This window comes from Notechis scutatus, chromosome 5 (genome assembly GCF_049901735.1).
Source record: "Notechis scutatus isolate UNSWTSFEM ecotype Mainland chromosome 5, rNotScu1.2, whole genome shotgun sequence".
Classification (NCBI taxonomy): Eukaryota; Metazoa; Chordata; class Lepidosauria; order Squamata; family Elapidae; genus Notechis; species Notechis scutatus.
Genome location: NC_142013.1, coordinates 58,922,498 through 58,943,219, shown reverse-complemented (window position 1 = coordinate 58,943,219; position 20,722 = coordinate 58,922,498). Strand labels below are relative to the sequence as shown.

Genomic DNA, 20,722 nt, shown 5'->3' with positions numbered 1-20,722 from the left:
GGACAATGTAGCCACCAAGGCCCACGTCAACCAACAAGGGAGTACCCACTCCAGTCCCTCATGCGTGAGGTGGAGCAATTGGGACTCTGGGTAGAAGCTCACCTGCTATCCATCAAGGCGGAGCACATCTCGGGAGTAACAAATGCACAGGCAGATTATCTGAGCAGGATCACAGTGGACCATTCTGAATGGCGCCTGACAATCATAAAATGTGCATACAAAATGTGTATGAGGTGTACAAAATGCATAGGCATAGGCATATGATTTAATTGGAGTAACTGGCGGAATCCTGACAGCGCCTGCACCTGGACCTCTCCAGGGAACTGTCTGAGAGATTTGGCCATCCTGTGCTGGACTTTTTCGCCACCCCAGCAAACTCGCAACTGTCCAGATTTTTCACCAGATTTGCGACACTGAGAGCAGAGGGAGTCAACACCCTCTGCAGTCCTTGGCCCAGGGGTCTATTATATGCCTTCCCTTCTCTTCCTTTCATCACGGGGTGATCAGGAAACTTCTATTGGAAAAGGTGAAGATTCTGCTTTGAGCTCCCCATTGGCCCAGACGGCCATGGTACACAGACCTGGTCAGCCTATCAGTATCCCGTCCTTGGAGGATTCTTCAGAACAGGATCTCCCTCAACCAGGGGGTCTTGGTCCACCCAGAGCCTCAGTGGCTCCAACTGACGGTTTGGCACTTGAGAGGAGAATCCTGAGGAAGGACAATTTCTCAAGGAAGGTGATACAGACGATCCAGGTTTCCAGGAGACCTTCCACTAATAGAATTTACGACTCTACCTGGAAGGCATTTTGCAAATAGTGTGTTAGGAAGGACATAGACCCCACTGTGGTATCTGTTCCACAGTTCCTTACAGGAAGGTGTTGACAAGGGGTTATCCTCTAGCGCCATTCACAGACAAGTTGCAGCCATATCCATGGTGCTAACTTATGGGGACTTGGAATCCCGCACCCACCATCCAGTGGTACGTACTTTCATTAGATGTGTGGTTAACTTAAAAACCGCCTGTAGTACACATGTATGCCACCTGTGACCAAGGTACTACAGGCTCTAACCTCAGCTCCTTTCAAGCAACTTCGGACTACAAGTCTGTGCTATCTGGCATTCCAAGTCACCTTCTTAGTGGCCATCACTTTGGCCAGGCAAATATCAGAACTGGCAGCCCTCTGTCAGAGAGGACCTTTGTATTTTACAAGAGTGGCTAGCTCAGGAAGCAGAAATGCAACTGGAATCTTGGGGTCCCAATCGGCATGTTGGAGAAGGGGCGTTGGCTTACCTGATACACCATTTCTCAGCATGTTGATGGAGAATCCACTCCCACCCTGGTGACTGTCTGGTGCACCATCCAGGAGGGGCAGAACCAACATCACAAAGAAGTCTATCAGACGGCTATGCCTTCATCAAAACGGGGGCATTGACAGTTGATTGAGAGGCATGGGGAAAGTTTGAGGACTCAGTCTCTGGGCAGGAAGGCATGTGTCAACCTGAGTGTGGATTCTCCATCGATGTACTGAGAAAGGGCATATCAGGTAAGCCAATGCCCCTTTTGACTCAGCCTTCGAGCGAAGGAAACACATGGAAGAGGTGCTGGTGATCAAAGAGTTAAGGCTTCGGTGAATTCTTCAAAACTGTAAGACTAGCTCTGCATGTAGCCATTCCCATGCGAAAGGCTATTGTTTTCTGTCTTGTTAGAGCTGCATCAGGGCAGCTTGTTTACTATTTTGGGGGGGAGGGCAAACTCCTACAGGGATGTGGGATTAAGACCCCCCCCCTTTTTTTTTTCTATTAGTCTGAAGCTGTGGCAAGCTTTAAAGACGGCTGGAGACTTTGTGCCTTCCAAAAAGCTGAAGGACACTTGATTGAAGCCTCTTTAAAGGGTATGGGAGAAAAATTGCCTTATGGAAAGCCTAAAACAGTTGCTGGACTCTATTAAAGTGCATATAAAGAAGACCACAAAGTATTAGAGGCTCATTCGCTGGCTTACTCTGAAACAGCAGCCTATACAGTCCCAAGTCACTGCCCAGCTTCCGCTGGGACATACTTTAAGCAGAAGATAAAAAGAGGAAAGAAAGCCCCAGCAGCAGGGGTCCTTTGTGACTGAGTCTGCCCTGATCAGAGGGACATAATATAACATGGCTGACCATGTAAATGTTACTGGGACAAGGAAGGGGGATCTGGGGACCCCTGACCTCTCCCCAGACCAGACTAAGGGTTCCAAGGGATCTAAATCTCTTACTAGAGGAGCTGCAGAAAAGTTGAAAGCAAAAGCTGTCTCCCCCAGAAGAGGAAAATGCCCGGAGATACCATGAGGCTATTAAAAAGAAAAAAGCCAGCGCGGAAAGGGAGGCAGAACAAAGAAAAGGGGAGCCCCCCCCCCACCCCCCCGAGAGAGGGAGCTTGAAATTTCCTGTGTTTGGCCTGCTAAACAGATAAATCAGCCAACAGAAATGGAGCAGCATATTTCTTGCTGTCAAGAAGGACCACTGGGTGGCATTGGATTGCAGTTTTGTCAGCCTTCCCTTAGTTCAGGGGAGGATGATTGCATCCTTGTAGCAAAGGAGAAAGCTTTGCAATCAGATAATCAGTGGGAACTGTTGCTAAAGAGAATGAAAATGATTCCAGAGGCCATGTTCACTCCCACATCAGCTGGGTTAAGATCTAGAAAGTACCAAGACCCGGAATTTATGGATCAGATGAAGAACCTGATCTCAACCTTGTCACAGGCCATCAATGCAGGCCATCTACAATGGCGCCAGACAGCCACACTGACACAGGAGATACCTAGCAGTCAGGACTACTTCAGGGTATCACAACAGCAAAGAGAGCTGGAAGTCCCTCAGGGCACAGTCAAATTTCTCCTCCACACAAAACGAGGCTTCTTTCTCAGGAGATGAGGACCAAAGTGATTCAGACCTTTCAGAAGACGAGGGGAGGAATCCTGAGACCCCAGCATTTTCACAGCTTTTTCGACCAGCCCTTTGGCAAAAGCAGCAACAAATCTGAGAGCTGACCCATTCAAAATGGAGTCAAATACAAATCTGTCAGGCCCAGGGGAGCTTTTATTCCCAAAGCCTACTAAAGAAACTGAGGAGATTCCCTCAAATAATTTCTTTCAAAATATCATTCGAGGCCAATGGCAAAAACCAGTGGTGTTCATAACACCTAGCAGTAATGATAAGAGTTTTTTTTTAATATGGCTTCAGTCCTCACTGAGGAGCTCCAGTCTCCAACAATAGATGAACCGGTGGCTGCCTTAACTTCCTCATCCATATTAGTTAATGATGGGGAGGATTCCTTGAAAGCAGAGGATAGGAAGGCAGAATTGACGCTGCATAAGACGCATCAGGCTTCAGCCTGGACAATAAAATCTTCCATGGCTGCATCTTTCTTCAACAGGGCCATACTTTTTTGGCTACACCAGATGCAAGAGAAGTTTTCCTTGGGTGATATCTGCACCCAGCAGCACTTCAACAAAATGATAGTTGCTGTGGAATTCTCAGCAGATGCCACCATGCATGCCACGAGGTTCGCCTCTAAAGCTATGGCCACCTCTGTAGGGGCCCGACGAATACTGTGGCTTCGTCATTGGCAGGGAGACATGAAGTCCAAGTGGAAGCTAGCTTCTGTCCCTTACAACGGCAGCAAACTATTTTGAGAGGTCCTAGATTCTTTGTTGGTAGAGAATAAAGACAGGAAGAAGGTTCTACCTTCGGTGTTCAGAATTAGACCACTGTCAATCTCCATATTTTTGCAGGTCTTTCGGGCCACAGATGCCGGATTTGGCGTCCACCAGTTTCAGAGGACATACACACACGGGCACAGACAACCAGACAGATCTGGTTTGAAGGATAGATATGGTCAACAAGGCCAAAACAAATGTCCATTCAGGGACACGAGCAGCTGCCCCTTCCATCGCACCAAATGACGGACAGATAAACCCTCCCATTGGCGGCTGTCTAAGTCTGTTTGCAGGTCAGTGGGAAACAACAACAGACACCTGGGTCCTAAACACTGTGAGACTAGGTCTCTCCCTGAAATTTCTCTCCACACCCCCGAACTTCTTCATAAATTGTCAGATTACAAGGGACAAGATAAAGAGAAACCTCATGGAGGCAGCGGTGCAACACCTACTGGACATCCAAGCCATCCAACTGGTCCCACAAGATGAGCAAAGACTGGGGTTCTATTCCATCCTGTTCATAGTTCCAAAGAATTCGGGGGGATGAAGGGCAATTCTGGACCTAAAAAGACTGAACAAATATCTGACATACAAAAAATTCAAAATGCAGTCCCTTCAGTCGATACTGGGGAGCATTCGGGAAGGTGACTTCCTGACCTCCATAGACCTTACGGAGGCTTACCTACACATTCCTATTCTACCAGCTCATCAGAAATTCCTGCATTTTCAGTATACTGGCCAGCATTTCCAATACAAAGCCCTACCCTTCGGTCTACCATCAGTGCCCAGAGCTTTCACCAAAGTGCTGTCAGCGGTGGCGGCACACCTCAGAGCGATTCCAGTGTGCGTCCAATGTTACCCAGATGGCATACTGTTACAGTCCTCTTCACTGAACAGAGCAGCAGGGGACCCACAGATCACCATCAGGACCCTACAGGAACATGGGTTTTTGGTGAATTTCAATAAGAGTCATCTGTTCCCAACAAATTGATTACTGCACGTAGGAGCAATCATAGATAACAGGTCATGCGAGGTCTGCCTGTCACAAGAATGACAAGCCAGTATTGAGGTACTGGCAGCCCAAACTGAGTCAGCCAGTGATGCTGGACCTGTTATCACAACTCCTGGAGAAAATGGTGTTCTGCATAGCAATTGTACCATGGACACAGCTTCATGCAAGGACAATAATACGGTGGTTTCTTTTGCCATACCAGAGGTCTGGCAGAAGCGGCGCAAAACTCAAGGTTCAGGTTCCACCAAAAGTACTATATTCTCTCCAATGGTGGATATCACAAGTCATAAGCAAGGGCTGTACCTTCAAGGAACTAAAGTACCTACCCATCACCACAGATGCCAGTCTGTTTGGCTGGGGTGCACACTTCCAGTCCCAGATAGCACAGGGACTATGGTCAAAATCAGACCTCAGAAACATCAACTGGCTAGAACTCGGGGCAGCCTATCTAGCCCTAAAGAGATTTCAAGACAGGATTTTGGGACACCACATACTCATTCTAATGGACAATGTGACCACCAAGGCACACATCAACCGTCAAGGGGGGGACCTGCTGCAGAGCACTCATGCAGGAGGTGAGACAATTAGGACTCTGGGCAGAGAGACACCTGCTCTCCATCAGAGCAGAGCACATCTTGGGCGGAGTGAATGTGCAGGCGGACTGACTCAGCAGGTCCACAGTCGAACACTCGGAGTGGCGACTACATCCATACTTGTTCAGGGATCTGTCAGGGAGGTTCGGAAGACTGATCCTGGACTTCTTCGCTTCTCCATCAAACACCCAGTTACTGACTTCCGGTTTGAGCTTCTTCGGCGATGGACTGAAATCCGCGATCATGTGCGGTTTCGATCCGTGCTTACCACCGGAATGCCCCGAGCCGGCTGGATTTGGGGCTAAGCCATCCTGTAGAGGTGGTGAAGAGGGAGGAGACCACCAGCAGGGTCGAGGAGAGTCGCATCTCTCCTCCTCAGCTGGCCATTTATAAATTTGAAGTAAAAGGATTCAAGGTTTTAGGAGCCATGGTGGCACAGTGGTCAGAATGCAGTATTGAGAGAGACTTGTAGCTTCATGCAAGGAAAGCAGCAGAAGTAGCAGATGTCTTTCTTTCTCTTCCCCAAATTCCGTTAGAAATGAGTCTTTGTGAGACTTGTTGCACCAGCACAGCCTCCTGGAGCAGGATGTGTTGCAGGGTCCCAAAGACTCATTTCTGGCAGAGTTTGGGGGAGAGAAAGAAAGACTTCTGCTGCTTTCCTTGCATGCAGCCAAAAGCAAATGTAGAAAGAAGTGAAAAGAATCAGCCCGATGGCCAGGCGAGGTGAGTGGGGCAAGTTTCCCGCTTCCGCCCTTTCCCCCCCTCCCCTCATTACCTCGTGTTGTTCGCAGTGCAAGTGACCCAAGCCTTGTGTTCCAGCGGGCCATGTGGGAGGCACAGCCTTGTGTTCCCGCACAACCTGGATTAATTGCTTTGGGGTGACATTTCTCTGTGGACCACCAAAATGTTCTCGTGGACCACCAGTGATCCCCGGCCCGCTGGTCGGCCACCACTAATTTAGAAAATGCTGTAAGCATTGTGCAGCGGAATATAACTCTTAAGTGCTGCTGTTATTAAAGATTAATTCTGGATGTTTTTTTCTCTTACACCTTCTAATAGAACATATTTGGTTTAACAAAAATCAAAATGAAACTCTGATTTTTATGCACAAAAGTGATTGTACAAAGTAAGAGATTTCTATAACATTTATTTTCTTCATTTGCAAAGAAACAATTTATAAATTATAATCCTCACAATGGTATCAATTCAATTTTCTTTACAAAGCAGGAAAGTGTTAGATTTGTCTATTTTCCACCTTTCAGATTTTGAAAAGTTAATTGTTACTTTTGGTCAGAACCTTAAAGCATGATTTCTAAAGCCTCTTAAGACCTTGTTAGAAACAGGTAAGTATTGTGGTTTGAAAGAAGGATGAGAAACAAATTAAATATCTGCATAATATATAATTATACCATACTTACAGTTACCAAAGACAATTCTTTTAGTTCCATTATAAGAGTTCCATGTAAAATTTTACATATTCGGCATTTAACTACGATTCAGAATATCATTTAATAAATATTCATTGACTTGTTGGAAAGACTACTTTTTTTAAAAAAACTTTCTGTGGTGACTTGTGATAAAGTTCAAAATTCTGGAGAAATATTTTTTGAATCAACTTATGTCTAAAAGAAAAATCAAATGTCCCCCCAGATTTAGGTCTGTTATTTGTATTTGATGGAATAAGACAATTATTAAATAAGAAATTGATTACATTTTTTATATTGTCAGCTGACTAAATCACTGCTCAACACTAAAGATACTTGTATTAGCTTTCAGGTCAAACATTGTTTGGAAAAAATGGGTGAATGCTATGCTTAAAACGTGTTCTTAAAAATAAATATGATAGACAAATGGAATGAAGAAATATTTTTACACAAGGTGCTTTTATTTATTTTTTAAACAAATTTTATTAATTTTCAAAGACAATACACAAACAAATAAAACATAAGAACATAGAACATCTTTTAAGAAAGCAAATAAAACATCTTATTTAAGTACAGCATAGTTCCAAATTATCACATTTCCACACAAACACAATTTAATATGCATCTTATGTATTCAGCTTCATATCTTAACTCTTTTTCCAACTTCTCACTATTTTTCCCTTTACTTCTATTCAATTTTATTCATTAAACTTATACTTTCATCTATCTTATTTACAATTTCATATGTTCTCATCCAACAATCTTAATTCTCAATAAACAAACATAAACAAACAAAGCACATAACATGAAAACATAAAACTTCTTTTTAGAAAGCGGCTTAACCCCGGGTTACATCTTTTTGTACAGACAAAAATCAAATTCATGCTCACCTTATATACTATTTCAATCTTATTTAACATTCTATATTTTCTATATGTTTTCTCCCTTCTTTTCACTCTTTTAATTCTATTTTATTTACTTCATCTCAATTTAAATCATTATACTTGTATTTTTTGTCCGTTCTTTTTCAATTGTCTATCTTTTCTCCTTAATACAAAATTTTTCCTGTAATCAGTGGTTGAAGTATGATGCCTTTCTATTTTCACCCCAATTTTAACACTTAAAATAATACATAATTTCCATTCTGATTCTGCTTAGTACATTCTAAATAACATTTTAAAATAAAAAATATATAATAAACTTATAATATAGTAAAAACAATGTTCCATAACAAATTAATTAATTAAACTCTAATATTAAATCTTAAGATATTTTACACATTCCCTACAATATTCTATTAACACATATAATATACCAGTTTTCTAACTCTATTTCAAATACGAATACTACGATACAATCTTGTGTACTTTTGCAGAATCTCTTTTTAAATTGTATTTTACCCTTTGTCTCTAAAAAAACCCTGTTTTTTAACATCTTGTTTTAAGCCTTTATAACTTCTCTGACCTTTTCCCCTTCTTTTCTTGTCGAATCTAGCCTTATTACCCCCCCCCCATTTCTCAATCTCCACCCTCTTAATCTCCCCTCTCTGTTGTATTCCTCTTTTCTGTTGCTTTCTGACATTATATCGATTTTTCACTTTATTTTTCCCTTTCTTGGTTGTTTTTTTAAATCTTGAATTCTCCATTTTCTTTCCCCCTTTTCCCTTTTCTTCATCAACTAAAATAGTTTGTCCATTAAAGGTGGCTTCTTCTTCTTCATCCCAGCTTTCTGATTGCTGTATTTCCTGATAGGTAGAAATTGCCATTTCTAGGAAATGAAAAACAGATCCAGAAGAGCCCTTGCCTTCTTGTTCCTCTTCTTTTAGCTTTTTAAATTCCATTTTCAATTCTTCCACCGATAATGCCATTGTAAGATATATATATTTATATTTATTTTTATTTTTTAAACAATCCAAGTGTTTTTAGACTTTCAAAAAATAGTGTGCAAAAGTCCCAAAGTCATCAAGCAATCCAAATCAACACAGACTGTTTCATTTAGCACTTTCTTCTTTTAATACTTTCTCTTCTTCCTGGGGTAGAGTTCAATTACACAGTTCCAAAATGATTTTTTAGAAGTCTTATTGCAGTTTAATCTCTGATCTTATAAACTCCAAGCAGTCTCCTCCAGCAGAATTTTAATAAAAATAATTTACCTCTCCCTTCCCACTTATAGCAAAAAAAATTTATTTTTAAATATCAATGTTCAGAAATCTTTAATGTCCCCTTGGCTTTAATTTTCAAAATTAGTTACCTTCTGTTGCCAAAGCGGGTGTTTCCGATTTCCATTGCTATCTCCGTAGGGAAGGAGAGTGAAGAAAAAAAAACTTCTCCTTTTTACTTTCATCTGCAGCTTTTTACGATCTTGGGAAACAACGTATCCTTTAGAGCAGGGATCCCCAACCTTTTCGACGCCGCGGCCCGGTTCCGGCGTCAGCTGGGCGCCGCGGCCCGGTTCCGGCGTCAGCTGGGCGCCGCCATTTTTTTTGACGAAAAATCACTTCCGGTGGCGTCACCGAAGTGATTTTCGTCAAAAAATAAGCGGCGCTAGCGCTCGGTGAGCTTTTCGGGTAGAAATGGCTTTCTACCCGGAAAAGCTCACCGGAAGCGCTGGCGCCGCCATCTTTTTTGACGAAAAATTGCTTTTTTTACCAAAAAAAGATGGCGGCGCCCAGCAACCAGCGGCGGTTGGGGACCCCTGCTTTAGAGAGCTAGATTTCCAGGGTGTTCAAATGTTACTTATTGTCCCGGTTCAGCCAAAGACTTTCACTTTCTCCACTTCCTCCTGCACAAAACTTGTCCGGCTGAGAGGTTCTTTGTGGCAGCCATTGCTGAGCGCCGCTCCACTGCCTTTGGAAAAGGGAGTTTAGCCGGCTGGGGAAGGGGGTTGCGATGCCCCTAAATCCCTGTCCGGATCTCCCCTGTCTTCAGTTATCCCTACAGGATAACTATAGCCTCCAAATCCACCTGGATCGGAGGCACTCCAGCAGCGAGCACGGCAGGAATCGCGCACAAACGCAAATTCCTGCCGCCGCCGAAGCCTGACAAACCGGACTCAAGGTGCTTTTATTTCTTATGCTAGTAATTCGCATAACTAATCAGGATTTGTGGAAAATAATATAGATTTGTAAGTGAGTGGCTGGTGACTTTGTGAAGAAGTTCACTTTCCACTCGAGGTTGAGAGTTCAGTCCTAGGTTCAACTCTGCATTGGGATCAGGAAGGGCATCTGGCGAGTAAACGCTCAGCTCCATCCAGGCTCCCCAATGCTACTCTGAATTAAGGGGTTACGGGATCATAAGTTTTTTTATTCTAGATTTATAAGTAAATATGTACAAAATTTGTTGGGTGTGTAAAACTTTTCAATGAAACAAAATTAAGCCTAAAATCTACATATAAAAGCATTTATGGGGGAAGGTATACCAGTAGTTCGCTATTGACAGTTTTGCCCAAAATGGGAAGAACATGCCAGTTTAGGGCAAAACTATCTTAAAATGTAGTCATGTTTCTGCATGATGCTACAAATGGTTATAAATACAGCCTGGTTGCTGAACCCTCTAAATGCAGTCATGTGATCATGGTTTGAACAGCTGTCAGAACCTTGGATCCAGGTTGTAAGTACTCTCCGAAATGTCTGTCATAACCTCGAACATTCGTGAAGTAACCAGTTGTAAATAGAAGACTATTTGTCTGTATCCACCTAAATTTGTTCTGTAGCCTTCATTAAAATGCTTTGGCATAGTAGGACAAGTGAATAGGGCTCAAAATATATTGTAAACATCAGAATGTTTAGTTTTCGCCATTCTATAGATTGGTGTATACCAGTTCAAATAAAATACTTATTAAACAATTCTAATGTGCAATTATCTTATTTTGATATCTTGCAGCATATATAGGAAAAGGATTGTGTCATTGAAGAGACTTTGAATACGCTTTAGCGCAGTCTAGTGTCTATTTTAAATGCTTCTAGTAAACTTAAACTATTTGGTTTGCTCAAATCTTGGCAACTGACTTTCATGTACAGTTGCCGTGCTGAATTGCAGTTATATGACCCTGGGGACAGTTGTCGGAACTTTGAATCTGGATCATAAGTAGCTCTGGGGATATTTGTCCTAAGTCGAGGGCTACCTGTATTCTACATGTCAAAGTCTCCTTCAAGTTAAGGTAGTCTCCTGTGATTTGTTTGGATACATCTGTGGAATTGTCTTGGCAAAAGTATATAAGGGATTTGCTATTGCTTCTGAGTTTTTTTGTTTTGTTTTGACTTCTGAGCCTACCATACAGTCCTAATATTTTCTGATGGTTTTGCATTCATTTGGTCCTCGTTAACATTTTAGATCAGCCGAGGTTGGCTGGACACATATATTTTACTTACATATTGAAATAGAATCTTATCAAGAGAATCAATAGGGAACCACTAATTAAAACTAACACAGTATTGGCCATAGATTAACATTTCTTTTTTTTTTTTAATAAACAAATTTTATTAATTTTACAGACAAACAAAACATCATTAAACATTAAAGACATTGAACCTCTTTCCATTGTAAATTTTACAAGGCAAATAAAACATTGTTTTATACAATACAATTCTAATATATCCCATTTCCACTTAAATATTTTTTTAGCAAATTTCTCATTATTTCTCTTTACTCTTATTCAATTACATTTCTTCTATATTTATCCATTTTATACTCATCATATTCATATTTCCCTCTGCCTTGTTTACAAATATTCCTCTCGCTTTCTCCCAAGGTTTTATTAAATCTCAATCAGACATACACACACAAAACACAAAAACATAAAACTTCTTTTTAAAAAGTAGCTTGGCCCCGGATTACCTCTCTTTGTATGGACTTCAATTAAATTCATGTTCAGCTTATATGCCATTACCTATCTTATTACCCTTCTATATCTTTATTATAACTTCTCCCCGCTTTCCGCTCTTCTTAATTCTATTTTATTTATTTCATCTTAATTTAAATCATTATATTTGTATCTTTTGTCCATTCTTTTCAATTATCCATTTATCTCATTCATATTAAAAAAAAAAAATATTTTTCCTGAAATCACTAATCGAAGTATGATGCCTTTCCATCGCTCCCCTACATTAACATCTAATTCCCTATCTAATTCTGCTTAGTACATTCTACTTACTAAAATAGTAAATCCATAAAGTAATTAAATATATAATTAAACATTAAATCTCATAGCATTCCAATTATCTATTTCAAAAACAAATACCATAATAATAAGTTCATACGAACATCCACACAATAATCAATTAAACTCTATACTTAAACTAAATGTTTTAGACATTCCTTTTAATATTTTATTAAATCTTAAAATCTATCATTATTAAACCTTTAATATTTTAATCTTTACTTAAGCCTTATAAAATTCTAATTTTCTAATTCTCATACAAATACTACAATACTATCATGTACCTTGCAGAAACATTTTGAAACAAAGTTATGCATTACCCATTATCCATAAAAAAAAACATTTCTTCTCCACACCTTATTTCATACTTTTTTGGCTTCCCCCCCCCTTCTTCCTTCCTATCTTATCCCATCTAGTCTTTTTACCCCCCTTCGCTCCCCCCCTCTGTTGCATTTCTCTTTTCTTTTGCTTTCTAACAGTATATTAATTTTGCATCTTATTTTCCTCTTTCTTGGATGTTTTTTTAAGTCTTATGTCCTTTTTAAACTCATTAAAGATGGCTTCTTCTTCTTCTTCTTCTTCTTCTTCTTCTTCTTCTTCTTCTTCTTCTTCTTCTTCTTCTTCTTCTTCTTCTTCTTCTTCTCCTCCTCCTCCTCCTCCTCCTCCTCCTCCTCCTCCTCCTCCTCCTCCTCCTCCTCCTCCTCCTCCTCCTCCTCCTTCCTTCTTCTTCTTCTTCTTCTTCTTCTTCTTCTTCTTCTTCTGTATCCTCCATTAATTGCTGTTGTTTGTTGATAGGTAGCAAACGCCATTTCTAAAAAGCAAAAAATTTCTCTCACACCGTCTTAAACCGTTATAAATCTTTTCTTCTTCTTTTTTCTCTTCTTCTTTTTAAAACAACCAAGATAATTCAAAACTTAAAACAATTCCCCAAAATCCCAAAGTCATCAAACAATCCAAACAGAACACAAAGTTCTTCACACTTTTTCTTCCTGGGGTAATAACAGTTGGCAAGGGGGAAAAAAAACACCCAATCTATATTTTAAAGTCTCATTACAATTAACTTCCAATCTCAAAATCTTCCAGGCATCTCCTCCAGCAAAATCTTAGTGAAATTTTTCTTTTTGTCCTCTCCCTTCCCACTTATAACAGAAAGCTTTAAATTTTTACCTTCTATAAAATAGCAGGATTTTCAATATCCGTTTGTTAAATCCATGTGGAAGGAGAGTAAACTTTCTCTTGAAACACTTTCACTCGCCGCTTGTAAATCTCTTCTGGAAACAAAGTATCTTTCAAAAAATCCAAATTTTCAGGATATTACTTGTATCACTTGAATCTTATAGTCCAGTTCAGCCAAGAAACTTTCGCTTCAGCACTTTCTCTTTATTTATTTTATTTATTTATTTATTTGATTTGTCAATTGTTTACAAGATAATAAGTATAAGTATATACATAGTTGTGAATACATGAGATGGGTACATATAAGAAAAATAAAAGAATAGAGAAACAAAAGGACAGGGACGGTAGGCACGTTGGTGCGCTTATGCACGCCCCCTACAGACCTCTTAGGAAAGGGGTGAGGTCAATGGTAGACAGTCTAAGGTTAAAGTTCTTCCTCCAGCACGATCTTGTCCAGCTGTCAGCTTCTTTGTGGCAGCCATTACAGACCGCCGCTCCACCACCTTGAGAAAGAGGGTTAAGCCGGGTGGGGAAGGGGTCTGCGAAGACCCCAACCCCCTGTCCGGATCCCTCCTATCTTAGGCTGCCTCTTCATGGCAGCCCTAGCCTCCAGATCGATGGATCGGAGGCATCAAAGCGGCTAGCGCAGCAGGGATCGCGCAGGATCGCAAATCCCTGCCGCTCGCGAAGCCGACAAACCGGAAGTCCGCCAGATTAACATTTCTAAATGCTCTGTGATTATACAGTATTATTTTTACAATGCCAAATGATGTTTTCCTGAAATCTAAAACACACAAGAGAGAAGAAAGATGGTTGGGTCATGAAATTGAATCTTATGGAGTAAATTCATTTATTCTAATTGTTTAATTCTGGAGAAATATAGTATTTCCTTGATTATTTGGGACTCTTGTTGGATTTATAAGAAATAGAGAGAATGTTTTTCCTCAAATGACATTTTTATATCTTCAGGATAATATATAAAATAATTCATTATATATTTAATTATCTTTCAGATTATGCAATGGTCTCTGCAAGATGGCTTGTTCTTGAATTGGAGCTTTTTAAAACAGATCTACGCTGGTACTTCAACTTTATTAAGCGGACTATAAGTTTTTCTCTCTCAACAACTACATAAGCAGACAAAATTGCAAAAATCTGCCCTGTTTCGAGTATGACAGCCACGACTCGTGGCTCTCCAGTAGGAGGGAATGACAGTCAGGGACAGGCTCCTGATGGACAGTCCCAGCCTCCTATCCAGCAGAATCAGGTATATTAAATATGTCTTTGCAATGTACGTGCTTTCATCTGAATATAACAGTAGAAAGTTTTACTTAGTTCTTTTACAATTCTTGCTGTTATATGAAATTCAAAATTGCTAATGGGGGCCACTGTTGGCTGCAACTATAGATAATCCTTGCTTAATGTCCATTTAGCAACTGTTCTAAATGTGTGGGACATAACAACAGGTCCTAATAGTTGTGGCCATCGTAGCTTGCCTGGGTCATATAGTGATTTGGACCTTTGGCAACTGGCTTGCAGTTACAATGTTGCAGTGTCCTGTGATTACATGATTTCCATTTCCAACCTTCACTGCTGGCTTCTGACAAAGTCAATGGGAAAGCTGTCAGGAGATCACAGATCGTAATTGTGTATCTGTGGGATGCTGTATCTGCAAGGATTGGCCTAATGACAGCAACTGGGATTCCTAGAAATGTTGTCATAAGTTGATGCAGTGATGTGACATCATTACGACCATGTCATTTATCAATGGAGTTCCTAGTCCTGATAAAGTTTGATAAGTGAGAACTATCTAAATGTGATTTATTTTTAAAAAATATTTACAAATTAAAATACCCAATAAACTAGGCTCCAGAAGTTCTGATTGGATTTGCTAATTAAATGTTTGTTTTCTATGACTGCTTTGTTCAATGCCAAAATGAGAATAGATGTGCATTTTAACTGTTCAGTATAATGTAATCAAACTTGCTCTATAAGAAGGGTAATTGTTACAGTAAAAGTAATGCATTTAGTGGACTGGGAAGATTGTTAGCATTTCTGACAATATGAATGCTTCTATACCAGGGGTGTCAAACTTAATTTAATTGAGGGCCGCATCAGGATTGTGTTTGACCTGGGGGGAGGGGTGTGGTGGGGGTCATGACCAGGTCAACATCACTCGTGTCGGGGGGAACCTGTGGTGGCCCAGGCGGGGCTGTGGGAGAATCCATTATCTCCAGTGGAGGAAGGCAAGACCAGTTATTGTGCCAAACAGTTGTCCTCCAGAAGAGCCTTGCCATCCCTCTCAGGCCACGTGGAGGACCCCCGGACAATGGTGCACACTGTCCATAGCACTAGGCATTGGAGGGCAAGTGCCCAGCCTGGCCCTTGATCTCCCAGGTCACTGGGACCCCACAGCCCAGCCCAGTCCAGCCCCGCTTACCAGAGGGGGTGCCCAGCTGCGCTTACCTTCTCTTCGAGGCTGCTACTGCTGTTCTCCCTATTCTTGGCCAGGTTGCTCATAGTGTGTGCAGGAGGCAAAGAGTGTGGGTCAGAGGGAGGCCCACTCCCCCTCCACGCAAGGAGATACGGCTATGTATCCAAAGCAACCTCAGTGATAAGATGGGAGACCACCAGGAGAGGTCAGGAGGCAAAGACAAAGGGATGGTGAAAGGGCAGCAGGGCTGCTGGTGGCCAAGTGCTTCCTTCAGACCCTCCCTCCCTCTCATTATAATCTTCCTTCCTTCCCCTCTTTCCTTCTTTTTCCCTCCTTGCTCTCTTCTTTGTCTTTCTTCTTTCCCTTACTCCTTTCCTCTCCCTTCTTGGATGCTCAAATGCAAAAAGGGGAACCATTTCTCCTTTTGTTTTTAGTTTGCTTTGCTAGCTCTGTGCCAGTGAAAACTGAGTTTGGGGGGGGGCGCGCGCAGCCTCCCCTGGCCTCATTTTTTACCTCGATGATCTCCTGCAGCCCTCTGCCAATGAAAACAAAGCTTGGGGGCTACGCACCCCCCCAAGTTCTATTTTTGGCAGCAACAGCCTCCTGCAGCTCTCTGCCAGCGCAGGCACCCAGGGCCCTGTTTTTGGCCACAACTGCCTCCTGCGCTGGCAGAGAAAACAACTTCGGGGAACTGCGCATGGCCTTCTGAGCTCTCTTTTCACTGGCAGAGGCACTGCGGGTCGGTCCTTTGCTGTTTCCAGGGCAGCCCCATGAGCCAAATCTAAGCACCCTGTAGGCCAGATACAACCCATGGGCCTTGAGTTTGACACTCCTGTTTTATGCTAACAGAGAAATAATTGAGCTAAGGTAAACACTATAAATCATACAAGAAACAATAAGGCAATCAGCAGGGCTTAAGAGAGAAACAGTTGTAGATGGTATAATCTTTTGCTCACCTGGACACTTGCTTGGCATGCAAAGTATTTAGATACATGAGAGTATGAACCTAAGCTTTATCAAAGATTTCTTTTGTGTAGATAGCACGAGTGCTATTTCATTTGTTAGAAATGAACCTAAATAGACCCTAAAATGACCATATTCTTCAGCAATCAATATTAGAAAAAGGTATTGTATTAAATTCCATTGATTTTGGAAAGAAATAATGTTTTAAATAACAAATTTAGTATCTTGCAAAAAGAAAAAATAATATCTCTGAATACTATTATGGCAGTCAAAAGTTATAAAACAAAAGCTTGGGATAAATGAAGTCAAAATAAACACTGTACTTGTTGCAGTGGAATGAGAGTGGTAAATGTATTCATATGGTTGTAGGAAGAATAAGTAGGTCTGTCATTGACCACAGTTTGAAGTATTACCACATGGTTAGGTTTTAATGCAATCTTGAATATAAAAAATTAAGAAGAAAACAGTAATCAACCTTCCTAGCTTTTCCAGAATCTCAATGTTTAGTCATGTTTAAATGCTCATATGAATCTATAAACAAAAACAATGGAATTTGAATAGTTCATAGAACTCTATAGTTTCCATTTCAGACTTCTTCACCTGATTCTTCAAATGAGAATTCCCCAGCTACTCCCCCTGATGAACAGGGTCAAGGTGATGCCCCACCACAACTTGAAGATGAAGAGCCTGCATTTCCACACACTGATTTGGCAAAATTGGATGACATGATCAACAGGTTTTTTAAAAATATTTTTGTAATTTTCAAAAGTTTTAACAGTTGTGCGGTTAACTTCTGTTGGCATTTTGGATATATATTTAAAGCTATGTATTTTGTAGCTTTTAAACAAATACATCCACTTCTTGTTTACCAACTACCTTGGCTATTGATTATTTGAAATATGACAAACAGTAAAAAAAAACCTTTCCAACCAATGTGTACATTTATGACCAAATTTTATATTCATGACAACAATGCATGCTGAAATAAGAGTAATGCGTAGCTGTATGAGAACTTGATTTAAATGAAATGACAGAAACCCAATGATCTTCACAGCATGTATATTCTCTCAGTTATGTATTCACTTCGTTGGAGCAGAACTCAGTTGCTAAACTTGGAGTGCACATAAAACTTGAATTGTTTACAAAGAACAATATCAAATTATGGCAGAGTTTTTCTAAGTGTTTCTGAATTTATGACCCAATGTATTTTGGATTCATGAGTGAGGAATTGACAGCCCATGTACTTGGGACACATGAATGAGGAAAACCTAGATGTAATGTAAAATTATATTCTTATGTTTTCCTAGACCTCGATGGGTTGTTCCTGTGTTACCCAAGGGAGAGTTAGAAGTTCTTCTAGAAGCTGCTATTGAGCTTAGTAAAAAGGGTAAGCTGAAAAATAAAACATTAAGAAAAATTGATACAATTAATATTCCTGGCTACATGTTAAAATGGTTTACCTGTATGAATTGGTAATAGTCTTAAACAGACACTACCTTAATGCCTATGCGTTCCTGTTTCTTTTGTAACCCTTCAAAAACATTTAGTTTTCATAAGTCTACTTTCCATCCTCAGCTATTACTCTTTGATTATTTTTTCTTCCAAGTTTTCCGATTTTTCACATTAAAAATAGTATGGTATTAAATATTTTAGATTTACTAAACAAACTAACACTTTTATTCCATTTTTATAAAGTACAATAGATAACTAAGGCTACAAAGGGTTTTAAATCTTGAAAAAGATTTTGAATGATCTGTTGTCATTCAACATGTTTTGAGGATTGAATTTCCATAGAAATAATTTTATTGTTTTTTTACACAGGTCTTGATGTTAAAAGTGAGGCATGTCAGCGATTTTTCCGAGATGGGTTAACAATTTCTTTCACAAAAATACTTACAGATGAGGCAGTGAGTGGCTGGAAATTTGAAATTCATGTAAGTTGGAGTTAGCTATTCATAAATATATGATAATAAGCCAATCCAGTGTGCTAAGAAAGGAGATTTAATTTCCCAAGATCCCTGGCTTTTTAAACCAATAATTACCAAATTTTTGAATAGGGAAATATTTTTAATATTAAACTTTTTGTAGCTTTTTTTATGATAGTATTGTATACATGTTGTATGTGTATACATATACAACCCATGGATTGACGATGTGATATGAAAACATTCAGAAGGAAAATATGGGATGTAACATGCACAGAGAGTCATTATAGGATACCTGGGTAGCTGTGTGAAAGACAGGGAGAACAGTAGGAGCTCATAGAGAACAGCTGTGCCAAAGTGAGGACATTTATAAGAAGTTTACAGGATAGCAGGTAGGCGCAATGCAAGATCCTGACCCAGAATAGATGCACAGATATACATAAAGGAATTTGCTTGCAGACTTTGCTTTAAATCAGGGGTCTCCAACCCCCTGGCTATGGCCCACTACTGACCCTTGAGCTGTTCGGAACCAGGCCGCGGACGTAGTGGGTGAGAGTGTACACTCCCACTTGCATAAGTAGCAGTCGAGCGCATGTGCATACACATGCCTGCTGCTCGCACAAATGGAGCTGTGTGTGCACACTTGCCCACTGCTCACAAGGAGCCATTCCTCCACCACCACCGGCCACTGGGCCACAAAGCTGGAAAGGTTAGGGAAATCTACTTTAAATGGCTCAAATACAGGCAGCGGCAGAGAGAATTTTGCTATCACAGTCATATTTGAGCAGTCCCCCAGATCTTTGGAAATTTGATGGTAAAGTTTTCAGTAATCAGAGTCCAAAGCAGGAGACAGAAGCATCATTGGGCACAGTACAAGGGCTTCGATATCCAATCAGCTAGTTGGAGTCCCAAGGAGCAGATTTTCCACAGGTTTGAGCTCAGGTCACAGACTTCTGAGTACCATTGCAGTTTTTCTCAACAAGAGAAGTCAAGTTTCCTCCATTGCAAAAAGTGCATTCTAGGTCTGGATGGTTTTTCCAGTTCCTCATCCTATGGGAGGGGGCACAGCTGATTCTGGTGATTGCTGAGTATACCAGCCTCATGTGATTGTATACTCAAAGCTTCCACAGGCTTCACTTAGCAGGTTCCTCTGAGTCATAGCTGACCATGACATGCAGGAACAGTGCCATTAATGAGAAAATGCATACACTGTCTATGCCAGATGGAAGAGAAGTGTCATCAAAGGGTTGCCTTTGATCTGCTGGTATTTTTGTTTACAATTTTCTACCTAGGCAGTGGAATATTATTTGGTCAGTGGTTGTGAATAGAAGAGCAGTGTGACTGTGTTTTGTTTTATTTGCCATGTTTGGTGCGTGTCACAGTTCCCTTGTAAAAATTCTGCAGTTCCTCAGGACCCCATGAGTTTGGTAATTGTTAGTCTAAATCTAAAACACATTGCACTGTAGCATTGTGTTTATTACTGTAATAAGATTAGTGGCAGAATTTGAATACAAGGCAGCATATCTAAAATCATTTTCTTTTAAATAGAGATGTATCATTAACAACACCCATCGCCTTGTTGAACTTTGTGTGGCAAAGCTGGCCCAAGATTGGTTTCCTCTTCTTGAACTTCTTGCAATGGCCTTAAATCCTCATTGCAAATTCCATCTTTATAATGGTACACGTCCCTCAGAAACTGTTCCTGCTGGAGCTCAGCTAGCTGAAGATGAACTTTATGCTCGTCCTCCAGACCCACGGTCACCAAAGGTATGCTGATTGAAATTGGAACTATAGGTGAAATCTCTGAAAAGTAATTTCCAGAGATAAGGGAAAACTACAGAAACTCGATTTCTTTTGGTTTGTTATTTGAGTCAGAAAAACTAGAATTTGTGCATTTATTTCAACAGAAGCCTATGCAGAGGGTTTTTAGAATATGATTTCAGTCTGATATTTAAGTAATGATATTGACAATTTTGATAATTCAGCTTCCCTTTATACTGCAAGTAGTACTTTTTCAGAGTATTAAATTGAATAAAAGTGATTGTGGACAAAACACTTGAATGCTTGAATTTTTGTTATTAATGCAATTTAATAAATTTATTTTAGCTAAATTAGATTATGGAACCTAACATAAATAGATTTTTAAAGATAATCATTCTGCCTTTGTTTCTGACAAAAATAAAATACTTATTCTGCCTTTGAATGTCATAATTAAAGACTGGGTTTCAGGTGATATAATTTTTCAAATTTCAATAAAGTTTAAAGGATAGGTAAAGGTAAAAGAACAATAATTTAAAGATACTGGCATCCAATTTCAATCAAATATGTTGAGCAACGTCTGTGA

At 40.3% G+C, this 20,722-nt stretch overlaps 1 protein-coding gene across 1 annotated transcript in view; it reads left to right on the top strand.

Moving 5' to 3' along the window:
* Nucleotides 1-20,722, top strand: part of USP9X (ubiquitin specific peptidase 9 X-linked) — a 165,222-nt gene that overhangs the window by 48,075 nt on the left and 96,425 nt on the right. Inside the window, exons 2-6 of the mRNA XM_087967535.1 lie at nt 14,070-14,323; nt 17,044-17,189; nt 17,761-17,840; nt 18,275-18,387; nt 19,927-20,145. Coding sequence (XP_087823661.1) covers nt 14,228-14,323; nt 17,044-17,189; nt 17,761-17,840; nt 18,275-18,387; nt 19,927-20,145 — 654 coding nt within the window. The 5' untranslated portion in view covers nt 14,070-14,227. The remainder of the gene's footprint in view (nt 1-14,069; nt 14,324-17,043; nt 17,190-17,760; nt 17,841-18,274; nt 18,388-19,926; nt 20,146-20,722) is intronic.